At 34.2% G+C, this 13,321-nt stretch overlaps 5 protein-coding genes across 6 annotated transcripts in view; all 5 read right to left on the minus strand.

Annotated features, from left to right (window-relative positions):
- LOC125866664 (glycine-rich RNA-binding protein 4, mitochondrial-like) overlaps positions 1 to 13,321 on the minus strand; it is a 469,856-nt gene that overhangs the window by 84,267 nt on the left and 372,268 nt on the right. The window lies entirely within an intron of this gene.
- On the minus strand, positions 567 to 3,278 carry LOC125869007 (xyloglucan endotransglucosylase/hydrolase protein 2-like). The gene is made up of 4 exons (XM_049549562.1): positions 3,113 to 3,278; positions 2,290 to 2,390; positions 1,561 to 1,754; positions 567 to 945 (listed from the first exon to the last, which is right to left on the minus strand). The coding sequence occupies exons 1-4, from the start codon at positions 3,276 to 3,278 to the stop codon at positions 567 to 569; spliced, it is 840 nt and encodes a 279-aa protein (XP_049405519.1).
- LOC125869008 (uncharacterized) lies at positions 4,083 to 4,718 on the minus strand. Its single transcript, XM_049549563.1, has one exon. It carries the CDS (start codon positions 4,716 to 4,718, stop codon positions 4,083 to 4,085), a length of 636 nt encoding a protein of 211 aa, XP_049405520.1.
- LOC125869009 (probable serine/threonine-protein kinase At1g09600) lies at positions 4,767 to 5,870 on the minus strand. Its single transcript, XM_049549564.1, has one exon. It carries the CDS (start codon positions 5,868 to 5,870, stop codon positions 4,767 to 4,769), a length of 1,104 nt encoding a protein of 367 aa, XP_049405521.1.
- Positions 6,774 to 11,929, minus strand: LOC125866613 (ubiquitin carboxyl-terminal hydrolase 2-like). Its single transcript, XM_049546895.1, has 3 exons — positions 11,831 to 11,929; positions 8,183 to 10,986; positions 6,774 to 7,164 (listed from the first exon to the last, which is right to left on the minus strand). The coding sequence occupies exons 2-3, from the start codon at positions 10,978 to 10,980 to the stop codon at positions 6,930 to 6,932; spliced, it is 3,033 nt and encodes a 1,010-aa protein (XP_049402852.1). The 5' UTR covers positions 10,981 to 10,986; positions 11,831 to 11,929; the 3' UTR covers positions 6,774 to 6,929.

Genomic DNA, 13,321 nt, shown 5'->3' on the forward strand with positions numbered 1-13,321 from the left:
AATAGCAATGTGGGTATCAGACATCGGATGGAAAAAAAAAACACGTGAGAAGCTTTTCTCTAAATAGTGCCCTAGGCGATGTGAATCTGAAATAGTTGAACAACAATGTGGATATTAGACACTGAGGGAAAAATCAAAAAGAAAAACATAACACGTGAGAGTTGGAGTGTTCGGTAGGAAGGATTTTTTTTAAATACTAAGTAAATATATTTTTACATAATTTAGATAATTACTATGAAAATTGAAAGTGAGTTATAAGGATGTCTGAGTGGTGGGGGATACGAGGGATAAAGAAGATGTGTTGTAGAATGAAAGACACAATCAACGTAAAATATTGCGCGACACTTATTTTTCTTAATCTCACTAAAGACGTTATTTTTCAAGTATGTGTCTCGTAGAAGCGGAAAGCAAAATGTAATTACCGGATCAACACATAAGTAAACCTTCATGAAATGGCATTAACAATTTATAAACTTGTATGGATCAAACAATTAATCAGATTAAACTTTTGAGGCTCTGTATTTCACATTGCATCGAATCTAGTGTATCATAAGAAAATCAAATATTTAATAATCACTTGAACATTCTAAAGGAATGTTTTGAAATCTATTGGTATCTTTGCAATAATCATAAATCATATATTTGCTTCTAATATCTTTATATGATTTTTCTTGATTATGAGTTAATTTCTTAGAATTCCACCTTAACTTTGTTGAATTGCAATACAAACTATGATTATTAGAAGGGCAACCTTCAATGTTGAAGCCTTGGAATTGAGCTATGAATGGAGAATTTGACCAATTAATTTTTTCACTTCCATTTTCTGTTGCCCAACTTTCTCCATTCCATATTGTGGCTTCTGATTGCATTGGTTGTGTAGGGTATCCAATTCCTCTATGGGATTTGTTCTTGTAAACCCTAATTGGTATTTCATCTACAAAAAAACTTTAAATAAACAAATCAATTAGACAATAAATGTAGTATTAAATAGCAAATGTAAAGACTGTATCGTCATTGAGAGATACATAAGGATGGTTGGAATTCATTCACTTCTATTAAAAAGTCTCGGTTTCCTCAGTCTTAAGAATGAAAGACTTTTTGCTATAGAAGAAATTTACGTCTTACTCTATTCCTAAACAAACACAATATCAAGGAACGAAAAGATCTGAATAACCAAACCGAGCGATACGATAAGCACAACATGCTAAGAAATGTGGAAATTGTATTACTTTCCTTAATGAGCCTACTCGATGAGGATCCAAATTAACCAGACTAGTAAGCTTTGGTTACTGAATGATTAAATTGAAAGAACCAGTTGATTGATCTAACTTTATACGAAACACTATGAAATAACTTGCTACATCTAGATTAATCTATTTTTTTTAATTTTGGAAAGGAACATTACTATGTAGTTATTATCAAAGCGTCAATTAGAGGTTTGAAGTTCGAGTAAGAGTGTTTTACTTCTAAAATTGGACTTTTTGGTACAAATTTGAATCAATAAAATTACAAAATGAATATCAGATACTGGATCGATACAAAATAGAAAGATTAACTTACACAATGTGATGTGAATTCCATAGGATTGAGTACTCATGAAAAGTTGTTGTTGGATCAAACCAAAGTTGAATTCTTTCTTCTCTATCACCAACACCATTTGCAAATACATTTGTTTGCAATATGTATGGTTTCCCTTTTCTATTGCCTAAAAACTCGAAATCCAATTCATCATGGTGGCTTGTATGTGAATGTAACTGCCAAAAGATTAAAATAATTATTTTTTAAAAAAGAGATAAGCAATACAACTTATAAAATAAAATTGAGTAACTTAAAATTAATTAAGAATTTCCACACTATTATGAAATTTTAGAGTTTTGAATGTAATGAAATGTTTAATAACTACTACATCCAAGCAAAATCAGCTATATGAACCTTCATTGTCCATGTCACTCTATCTAAGTATGTTGCCTTCAATCCAACATTTTATTTTATTTTAAGAAGAGTCTATCTAGTACTAGGAGGAAGAGGAGTTTCGGAGCGACTGCAAAGTTATCTCATTAGGTTATGAGATCGAGGCGTGGAAGTAGCCACAACATTTGTATTAGGTTGAGTCTCTGTCTATATCACATCCCTTGGAATATGACCCTTTCTCAAACCCTATGTGCACGTTGAATGCTCTTTTGCATCGAACTGCCCCTTTCAAGAGATAAATATTTACAAAAGTTATGGTAAAAAATTAAATTATTTTAACTCTTAAGTGCAAAATTGAATGTATATATGTGTTCTTACATAAAAGGTTGTCACTACTCCAGCTGAGTCTTTGTTTGGTAGCTTTATTCTCATTTTGAATGATCCAGAGCCATAACTTTGTTTGGACTGAATTCCACATCCTGCAGATTATTAATTATTTATTTTTAAAAATCATTTGGTATTTAGGATTCTAAGAAAACAAAAACTTAAAATCGAAAAACGAGAGAAAGAAAGAAAAGTCAAATTATTCTCATACTATTTGAAATTGAGCAACTTTGCCATCTGTTAAACTTTTAGTTTTATCTTTACCCTATCGTAAGGAAAAAACTCTCATTTTTTACCTTTTAAGCCCAATAGAGCTCCAAGTTGATAGTCATTTTAAATCATAGTAAATATCAACATGAAGAATTTAGACACGAGGAATCCAACCATTTCACTCCGGAGCTATGTTAATAGCAAGGGCAAATACAAGATAATATGTGAACAACAAGAGAATGAATAGACCAAAAACTCTAAGCTAAGGCACAATTGAACAATTTCTCATAGTAAAGGGACAGAAATTGACACATCACTCTATTAAATGACATAATGTATAGACAAACGTCTTAATCTGGCTGACAACTAAACACTTCAACTTTGAAGATGCATATATAGACTTCTTAACTTGTTTTCAATGTGTCAGTTGAACACTCCATCAAACCAAATGATCATCTAGACACCTCCAAGAATTATGTGTCATATCAACGCCCGATGTCCACGCACGAGACATAGGAAAGACGAGTTGAGGTGTCTAGATGTGTATTTTCAAAATTGAAGTGTAAAAGCACTGAAAGAAAGAAGAAAACTACAAAGGTAAGATCACCAGAAAATTTATCAAGAGATAGCTGAATTTCTTCTCCATTTTTCAATAACTTCACATTGTTGTTCCCCCAAGAAATGTTGTATTTTTTATCAAATGGTAAAGCTAGACCTTCAAAAACTCCATATAATAATAAAAGAGCACTTAGACTTATTAGATGGAAACCCATTCAGTAATTTAACAAAATTGCACTGAGACTTGTTTCTTGAAGTTGGGTTGAATTAATAGATGGAGAGTTTTAAAGTAACCTAAATTGAGTAATTAGATCAATAAATATTCTTTTAGTGAAGTAACTGAAATTTTATAGCTATGAAGATAAAGTTTTACATGAAAGTAACTGAACTTTACTCACATGTAACAATAAATTTACTGAATTTTACCTACTATAACAAAAAAAACAAGTATTTTTTGTCATTAAGGAAACTGAAATTTACCTTTATAACCAGGGGAAGAACCAGAATGGTGCAAGGGGCTTCGGTGAAAAATTGTATCGTATATCTAAGGTTAATTTTATATATATATAGAGAGAGAGTAGATGTTGAATTCCGCGGCTTCTTCCTGTGTTTACTTCTTTATAGTTTGAACCCCTTTAACGAAAATTCTGTTTCCACCTCTGTTTTATAACAAAAAAATTATTAAACTGTACTCACTATAGTAACTTTAAAGCAAAAAGACTTTACTATTATAAGAACAGCAACATACCAAGTGTAATATCACAAGTGGCGTTTAGAGAGGTATAATGTAGATATGTAGATCTTAGCCCTATTTTTATGGGGTAGAAAAACGATTTCTGATAGACCCTCGGCTCAAAAGAGAAAAAAGTTTTCAAAGCAGGATTGCAATTTACATGAAAAGTGTTCCTTGATGAATATAACTGATCTAAATTTGTAATTTAATTTGCTTACTTCAGCCTTCAGGTCTGAAGGGAGTCTTGGAGTAACGGTAAAGTTATCTCTGTGTGACCTATAAGTCACTAGTTTGAGCCATGGGATGCTTTGTCCACCAAGCTTCCATTTCTGCCTTCAACCTGAACTTTAGCTCTCATTTTCTTCTCAAGCTTGGCGCGCTCAACAACTTCCTGGATATGCCGATCATGCTCCCTGAGCACTCGATCCACATCCATTGAGTTCGATTCAACAGGTAACCGAGCATAAAAATTACTCTTCGTTCCCTTGAAATCGCTATCATTTTGATTTGATGCAGTAGTCAATAAACCACATTGTTGTTTTTTCCCCTTGATATCATGGCCATTAACTCTCTTCGAGGCAGCAGTTGACGGAACATGATTTTGCTTCTTCTTTCCCTTTATAAAACTCCAGAAGTTGTGTTCCTGATCCTCCTTGCCCTTATCTCTATTTGCTCCTTCAGAGGAATTTGCAGATTCGGGCATTTTGTATCTTCGTCTTTCATCTATTGTTACCCAGGGTGCAATCCCTAAAGCATCATTGGTTAAATCATGTCGCTCATCCATCCAGTTAATTTCGTCGAAAATGGTTGAACACACCTTAGAATTCTTCCATTTTACATCCAATCCTTCAGTTGGAGGGTATTCAGGCAAACTAAACGAATCGGTAGCAAATGGTTCAACTTTGAAAAAACTGTGATCCATTTTGTCGAAAATGGTTGAACACACCTTAGAATTCTTCCATTTTACATCCTATCCTTTAGTTGGAGGGTATTTAGGCAAACTAAACGAATCGGTAGCAAATGGTTCAACTATGAAAAAACTGTGATCCATAGCAATAGCAGCAGTTCCTCTGCTCTGTGGTTCTATAGAAAGCAGAATTTGCATAAGTTCCAGAGCAGCAACAGGAAAATCATGAAATGTTTCTTCGATTTTCGCATTGTAAGGTACTTTCTGTTTCAAAAATGCTGCATTAGACGAATTGTATTTTCGCCAATATTCATCAGAAGGAGATCCACATAGCTTGAATATCTTATGCAACTGATCAATTTCGTTATTACCTTGCAAAATTCCTTTGCCATTAAACAATTCTCCGAGTACACAACCAATACTCCATAGATCCACTTCGATTCCATAAAAACACGATCCAATTAACAGTTCTGGTGCTCGATACCAGAGAGTCCCAATGCAGCTAGTCAAAGGGACATTAGGCTTTGATTTGGAAAGTGTAGACAGGCCAAAGTCTGCAATTTTCAGGATACCGCGATTATCAAGTAATAGATTTGAAGTGGTTATGTCTCGATGAAGGATACCTCGACTATGAACATGATTAATTCCATTTAGAAGTTGTTTCATGTAACATTTGATCTGTGATTCGGAGAAAAATGCACCGGGGATTGATAGAAGTCCTTTGAGATCATGTTCCATATACTCGAAAATAAGATATAATAAACCAAATATAATACCTGATGTGATGATCAACCCTTCCAATTTGATAACATTTTCGTGATCCAGCCTTCGTAAAATGTTGATTTCCTTCATCATTAATTCTATATTGTCAAACTTCAATCGTTTCAGAGCAACTATTTTGTTGTGTTCGAGGTCACGAGCCTTGTAAACAGTACTGTAAGCTCCGTAACCAATCTTATCAAGCATGTGGAACGATTCGAGTTTTCTAGGAAGCCATCCATGGATAGCTTCAGTGCCCGTTGCAACAAGCCAAGCAGGCCATCCTGCTGCAATCTGTTCACCAGCCATTGCATTCGGGATACTTCTGCTGATTCTAGGTACATTTTGTTTCTCATGTGTTGATCCAATTGCTATAGAATCGTTCGATTTCACATAGTAAATTGACATAACTTAGAAGTTTAAATTCTGGACCCGACTCTGTTTTGTTTCATCAAAGATATCATCAGCTCATGAAGTTGAGAAAATCCTTTGGTTGATGAAGAAGTTCTATAATCAACATCATGTTTCACAAATTGAAAATAAAACTCTAGCTACGGATTCGATACAACTCAGTTGCTTTGATTTTCATTTAATATGTATAAATTAAGTTGTTCAGAAGATAGTAAATTACCTTTTCTAGAATCCAGAGTCCATAAACTCAAAATTTTGGATGCTGCCACAAAAGGAAAACCATACATCCTATATCAGTGTCTTATAGCATCGGTTTTATCCTATCATTTTTGCTATTTTGATGATTTCAACGCACTAAAAGAAAACTTATTTTCTTAAAAAATTAAAATGTAAGAGAGAGAGAGAGAGCATAGACTAGGCAAACAAAAACTTTAGAAATAAAAATCATGAAGGATTTTACTAATATTTGTTGACTAACCGATAATTACTTAGACAGGCACTAAACGTATAAATAATTATTTTGAACAAAAAAAAATATTTTGTTATTTGATATATTATATATAGTCATAATCAAGAAAAGTGTACAAACATTTATAAATTCTAAGTTGACATTGACACAATCAATGATATATAATTTTCTCTTTTTGTTACAAAAAATAAGTCGAAAATTTTAAGTTTAGAAATTCTAAATTCTAAATAAGCAGTTTACTGCAATCTAGATAAACTATGTATTCATATTAAGTGGATTTCTTATAACAAATACATGATTTTTGGCAAGAGTTATTCGTTCTACCGAACTTAGCTAGAAGTGTAGTTCCGCCCCTTGCTATCGTTTATTTTCATCCTATATACTAATTCAATTTTCATAAAAAATAAAAATAAATCATATTCTCTTTCTTAAAAAAAAGTACATTCTAAAATATGTAACTTCCTTAATCAATTACACATCAAAATTTGAAAATAAAAAATGGGTGTTGATACTGGAGATAACTCACTCTCCCCTCCCTTTCCTTCTGTGTGTATGCCAAAATATTAACATAAATTAAGAAATTTATATCAAGTTTCTTCATAGAATAAAATGTATGCCTCAGAGCGAAGAACATCCTTTAATGAAACCTCACGAACATGAGTGTCACTAGCATAATACCACACAAAATCTTCCGCGTTCTCGTCTTTCCCTGTGATCTTGGGACCTCCTCTAACATATGCAACATAATGACCTCCCCTCATCGTCCCCGAATGTACTACTACACCAATAAGCTGGTATTTGTATGTATCCTTCTGCAGACACCTGCAAAGGTGATCATCAAGTAATCATCAGGCAATTTCAGCAGAGATATTCCATTTTGCAGAAACTTAATAGAAAAAAGGACATATTGCATGTGCATTGAACATATGGTTATTTTATCGACATATCTTTGAAATCACTAACATACTATGGAGGGCATAATAACTTGTTCCTAACCAAACGACCCTAACTCTCTAGAATGCATCTCCACAGTACTAGCTTTTAGTTGACACCCTCGCTATCATAGACAAATAGCATACACCCTGGACCTCATCTTGTATTGTGTATTTAAAAGATTTTAAAAAAAAGTTTCTAAGGGCATTTGCAGTTACTGAAACAACTTGCTGCTGAGGAATATCAAGTACAAGTGGATTATATGAGAGAAAAAGCTCAGGAACCATAGCTGTATTTTCTCTCTCTCTGTGTTAAAACATGTCGGAAACAAGAACATGAATTCAATCATTTTTTTCATAAAAAGCAAGGGTAGTAAGTTATGTTACACGGATACACACGCACAAAGTATTACTTCCTCCATCCCATTTTATTTGATGGTACTCGAGTGAGCATAAAGTTCAAGAAAGGAACACTTTTGAAACTTGTGGTCTAAAACAAGTCATAGATACTTATGTGGCTATTAATCATCTCATTAAGGTGAAATGGGAAGTTTAAAGTTAGATTATTTCTAAATAGGATGTTTTCATTCTACACTTGCATACTGTCTGTGAACAAAATGTAAAAGGTACATAGTTTGTTACAAATTTCTTGTGCTGAAGTTCTCAAACATGCAAGATGTTCAAAGATATATTAAATGAATGACAAAGTAACATCGAATGTAAGAGTGTAATAGCATCAATGACTAGTTCTGTCTCAAAAGATTCCATGACTTCACTATTATGGACTCCAAAGTTTTTGGCCGTTATTTGTTGAATTTTTGCATAAAATATGAATCAGTCTAATGAACAAGGGATACACAAAAGTCCAGAAATGATTAAATGCCCAAAATGAAGGAGAATCAACAAACCTGGTGTCAACATATGGTTTCAGATCAACTGCATCTCTAAAATTGACATGGCAACTCAGCTTACTCAAGCGCCCCCGAGCATCTTGACGGAACCTCTTTAGATGAATTGACAAAATAGGAGGGACCTTATCAATTAGGATCCGTTTAGTTGCATCTCTTTCAACTCTAACTCTTTTAAAGTCTGTCTCCTCATTCTCACTTTCTTCAGATTCAGATATAGCAGAAATCAGCGGAGCTTCCAGCAGTTGAACTTTATTGGTCTGATAGTCTCTATTCACTTGACTGCTAGTTGCACTGTGATTTTCCCGTGTGCTGTTTTCCAATAGCGAAGACACTGAATCTCGATCACCTCGAGGGCTGGTTCCCTTTGGGGTCAATAATCTGTCCTCAAAAGTTTCTAACGCATCTTTGTCTGTACTTCCATTATGAGTTCTCAGTTCAGGCGGAGGAGATGTTCCTGAAGAAGACACACCATTTGGATTTTTGTCCTCATGTCCATTCACCATGCTATGTGATCTAGGCTTCGTCAATTTATTCTTAGATCTCATTCTCTTTTCTTTTAGAACTTTTGTGCAATTTTCACATTGCCAAGCATGTTCACTTTTGGAAAGAAGCTCGGGCTTCGTAAAATAAGCCAAACAACTCTTCACTGATACAGGAGCATCTGTATTATCAAGCTCTTCTGGATCAGACACACTGATGTTTGAAACAGTAAAACTAGTTTCTCTCAGTCCATTGGCCTGAGAAACAGCAGCATTGCACAAAGACTGTGCATCAGACTCAGGTTCATTAAATAAGTCTCCAACACCATCCAAGTCCAATGAATCTTCTTCCCAACCAACAGCAGCTGAGGATACCTCACAACCTTCTTTTAACATGTCACCAGCAGTTGAGGTTACTTCTTTGTATGGAAGTAACAGAATCTCTGACTCTTGTAGTTGTAATGGGGCTTCATCTTCCGATAGCCTCGTACATGAATCTGTACCAAGATTTGAATCCACAGAGCTGATCTTTCCAGATTCTTTAATAAGTAACTTTTTACTGAAGTCAGAAGCTATATTGCGGTCTGGTGATTTGGATTGTCCTTGGTCATCCAAACACATTAAATCATTAGGAGAACGAGTGCTGTCTGTACATGTCAACTTCATCTCTGTATCAGCATCCAGATTATTTTGCAAAGGGTCAACAGGTTGAACAGATCCAGTTTCAGAACCCTGATTAGTCAGGATGTGATCAACTTCTGAAGCTGCGTCATCACCATTTGGCAGTGTATCCTGTTCGAGAAAATCTAACCATGTCGAGTCATCCACCGTAGCCAACTGCCTAGTCACACCCTCGCAAGTTTCCTCATTACGGGACTTCTGAGTGAAACATGAGTCCTGTGAAGTTAAACCCGTATTATCAGCCATAACACCAGCATCAATGGATTCTAGCGATGTATCAGAAGGAAGTATCATTCCTTCAGTGGCAGGTACTCTGGGATGCACATGGCTGAGAGAGTTCTCTCCATTTCCTTGAGAATTGAGAGAAGCTGCATCTCTGCTAACTTTAGGAAGAACTTTTCCACTTCTCTTTGGAGGTTTTGATATTTTGGCATGGGAGACTGATTGAGCTTCTTTAGAAGGAGGTTTTTTAGTCGGAACAGGCAATGAGAGATCCAAGAATGGCTCATAGACTACTGAAGTGTGCCCACATTCAAGACAGCTAACAGTGCTAGAGAGTCTACCACCAAAGATTTCATCGACAAATGTTGGACATGAACTCAGGGATTTACCGCCATCCTGAGAAGATTTGATTTGCTTTCTGCGGGTCAATTCCTCAGTACACAGACGATCAAGTAAACAACGAAGCAATTCGTGACTGTCCTGCTGTTGGTATCCTCGAAACTGTGGAGCTTTGGTACATAATGAACCAAACAAAGCTTTTGGATTAACAGATTCTTTCAACGAAGCCTCATTGCTTGTATCAGTAAAGAGCTTCTTCAGATCAGCGGTAAGAGGACCAGCAAAACCATCAAACTTAAGAAAGTAATCCCGTAGTCTATTCATTGCCAGTAGGTTCTGCATTATTGAATTGAAAAAACATGTGTTCCCTAAATTAACCAATCCCCTAATGGCACAACCACCTTTTCCATCAGCACTTATAGAAGCAGAAGCTTCTGATTTAATTTCGCTAGTGACACTCCCACTCCCGAACCAAACAGCTTCCACATCAGTAGTAGGCCCTTCAGACGGACGCCTTTTAATCATCTTTGCAATGTCCTCAAGTACATCTTTTTGTTCACTGCCATCCTCTACTTTTTTAGCATGAAGTAGTGTGTTGCACAGAAAACACCAGCGCAGTTGAGGATTTTCAAACTGTACAGCAAGAGGGTGATGGTATTGTCTCGCATGCCGAACTGCATGGCTCTGAGGTGTAGTAGGCAACCCAACACCTCCGCACGAGAAATGACCGCATACTAAACAGACCCAAATGGCTTTAGACTTCTGCTTGGGATCTGCACTTCCCTTCTTTTTTCCTTGTTTACCTTTCGTCCTACCAGCTTGTCTATCAGCTACTCCTTCCTTGCAATCTTTGCACCTAACAGGTTTCGAAGACTTAAGTTTAGTGGAGACTTTGTCCACATCAATAACCTTATCAACATGTGGACATCCTTTTCTATCATTTACAACAGAAACTGCATCATCATGAGTTTCAATATTCGGACTGATCTTTTCATCAATACGATTTGCAGATGCAACAGGATTCCGTGTCTCCTTGACACCACTTCTAGCCTTTTTCTTAGCCTTTTTCCCCATTATTCCCTTAAAAAGACCACAAAAATCAAATGGATTTAATTAGCATACACTGACAGTGCAAATAATTTATATACTATTTGTTGGGTAGTTAGAACATTTTTCAGGCTACCAATCTGCAACAAACACAGACATTTACTTGTGAGTAGCTTTTCAATGATCCAACAACACCATACTCCGTGTAGTTCCACAAAGAGGGGTCTAGGGAGGATATAGGTACACATACCTTACCTTTACCTTAGAAGTTTAAAAGTTGTTTCCGATAGACCCTCGACTCAAGAAAAAAAGAATCCCAAAGCAGTCCAGAAAAATAAGTAATTGAAGTACAAGAAACAACAGATAGTAACAGAACAATACTAGAAACAAAATACTACTTACATAGCAGTCAAAGTACAAGAAACAACATATAGTATCAGAAACCGAAGGACCAAAAACTACGAGAACAATACTACGACTACTAGTATGAACAGACAGCAAGATAATGCACATCTACCGACTACTCGATTTTCAATGACCATATTGCATTAGTAAGAGTTAGACATCAGAAGTGTACACAAGAGTTAAGCTCAAACCAAATAGGCAAATACAGTTTTAAACATTCTATATATAACTGGAAACTCACAGAAGCACAAAGTTCTAATAAACACAATCAACAACAACAACAACAAATTTCTAGCAAAAAAATCGATTTTCATTCAAAATATACCAAAAAAACAAATCTTTGATACATGGAAACCTAAATAAAAGCATAAATAGACTAAATATCAGTCATTTCAAATCTTTACATCCATGGATTATAGTGCAAAGGGTATTCATATACAAGTTAAAGAGAAGGGATTTTTCAGAGATTTACCAAAAACTATATGGAGAAAAAAGGTGAGAGATTTCTTCAGTTAATTTTCAAAGAATTTATCAACTGACTCATCATTGGGGTTGTGGTGTGGGGTTTGGGGGGGTGGGGGTGAGCAAATTCAAAAAAACCTCAATATGGCAAGCCCACAAGGAGCATTTTTTATTATTTTTTTTTGTCATTTTGGGCTATTCCACCACATGTCAATAGGTTGTTTGATATGCAGGATGAGATTGATTACATTTTTATGTGATTTTTTTAGACGGTAATCATATTATTTTAATATAAATAATTATGAGACTTACTAAAACTTATAATAATCATTAATCAAAAATAATTGATAGAGTTAATTTTAAATTCAATTTCAAGATTATTATTTTTATTTTAGAGCGAGTGAATAATTTATAAGCTACTCTCTCCGTTTCAAAAAGAATGACTTTCTTTCCTTTTTAGTCTGTTTCAAAAAGAATGACTTCTTTCTTTTTTTGGTAACATTTTACTTTCAGTTTTTCACGTGGCATGTTAAAGGTCACAAGATTAAAGGGCAATTTTGTACATTTGACATAACTTAATTTAGGATCACAAGATTCAAAAGTCTTCTTTATTTTTTTAAACTCCGTATCAAGTCAAACTAGATCATTCTTTGTAAAATGGAGGGAGTATTTATTATCGTCGGCNTTAGACGGTAATCATATTATTTTAATATAAATAATTATGAGACTAAAACTTATAATAATCATTAATCAAAAATAAATGATAGAGTTAATTTTAAATTCAATTTCAAGATTATTATTTTTATTTTAGAGCGAGTGAACAATTTATAAGGTATTCTCTCTATTTCAAAAAGAATGATTTTTTTTCCTTTTTAGTCTATTTCAAAAAGAATGACTTATTTATTTTTTTGGTAACATTTTACTTTCAGCTTTACATGTGGCATGTTAAAGGCTACAAGATTAAAGAGTAATTTTGTACATTTGACATAACTTTAATTTAGGATTACAAGATTCAAAAGTCTTCTTTATTTTCTTAAACTCCGTGTCAAGTCAAATTAGATCATTCTTTGTAAAATGGAGGGAGTATTTATTATTGTTGGCTTCCACCGATTTAAATTTATGAACATCTCATTATACTAAAATTTGAATAAATAAAAGAATGTACTTGTGTTGTGTGTTATATAAAACTAATAAATACATTTGTGATTAAATTGTGTACACTTTTCATTTAAAGTTTTTTTTTATTGATAATGCTAAATTCATTTATTGAACAAAATAAATAATTATGGTTATTTAGTATATAGTTGAAGAGTTCTTGACTGAATAATTTTATAAATAAGGTCTGAATAACTAAAAAAAAATTAAATTAAAATTAATACATACCTCTTGACGCTAAAAAAAAAATCCAAAGAATGCTTAAGAAAAATTATTCCGCAGTCTTCTATTGTATAATCTGAATAATGACAAATTAGTGTATAAGTATTTAGTCCTATGAAAAGTC

Source organism: Solanum stenotomum, chromosome 6, assembly GCF_019186545.1.
Source record: "Solanum stenotomum isolate F172 chromosome 6, ASM1918654v1, whole genome shotgun sequence".
Lineage (NCBI taxonomy): Eukaryota > Viridiplantae > Streptophyta > Magnoliopsida > Solanales > Solanaceae > Solanum > Solanum stenotomum.

Coding starts and splice junctions, on each gene's coding strand:
- LOC125869007 (XM_049549562.1), bottom strand. CDS start 3,278: ATGGGTTTCCATCTAATAAGTCTAAGTGCTCTTTTATTATTATATGGA. Junction 2,391..3,112: donor ATCTCTTGATAAATTTTCTG/GTGATCTTACCT, acceptor AATAATCTGCAG/GATGTGGAATTCAGTCCAAA. Junction 1,755..2,289: donor GAGTAGTGACAACCTTTTAT/GTAAGAACACAT, acceptor ATCTTTTGGCAG/TTACATTCACATACAAGCCA.
- LOC125869008 (XM_049549563.1), bottom strand. CDS start 4,718: ATGGATCACAGTTTTTTCAAAGTTGAACCATTTGCTACCGATTCGTTT.
- LOC125869009 (XM_049549564.1), bottom strand. CDS start 5,870: ATGTCAATTTACTATGTGAAATCGAACGATTCTATAGCAATTGGATCA.
- LOC125866613 (XM_049546895.1), bottom strand. CDS start 10,980: ATGGGGAAAAAGGCTAAGAAAAAGGCTAGAAGTGGTGTCAAGGAGACA. Junction 7,165..8,182: donor AAACCATATGTTGACACCAG/GTTTGTTGATTC, acceptor TCACCTTTGCAG/GTGTCTGCAGAAGGATACAT.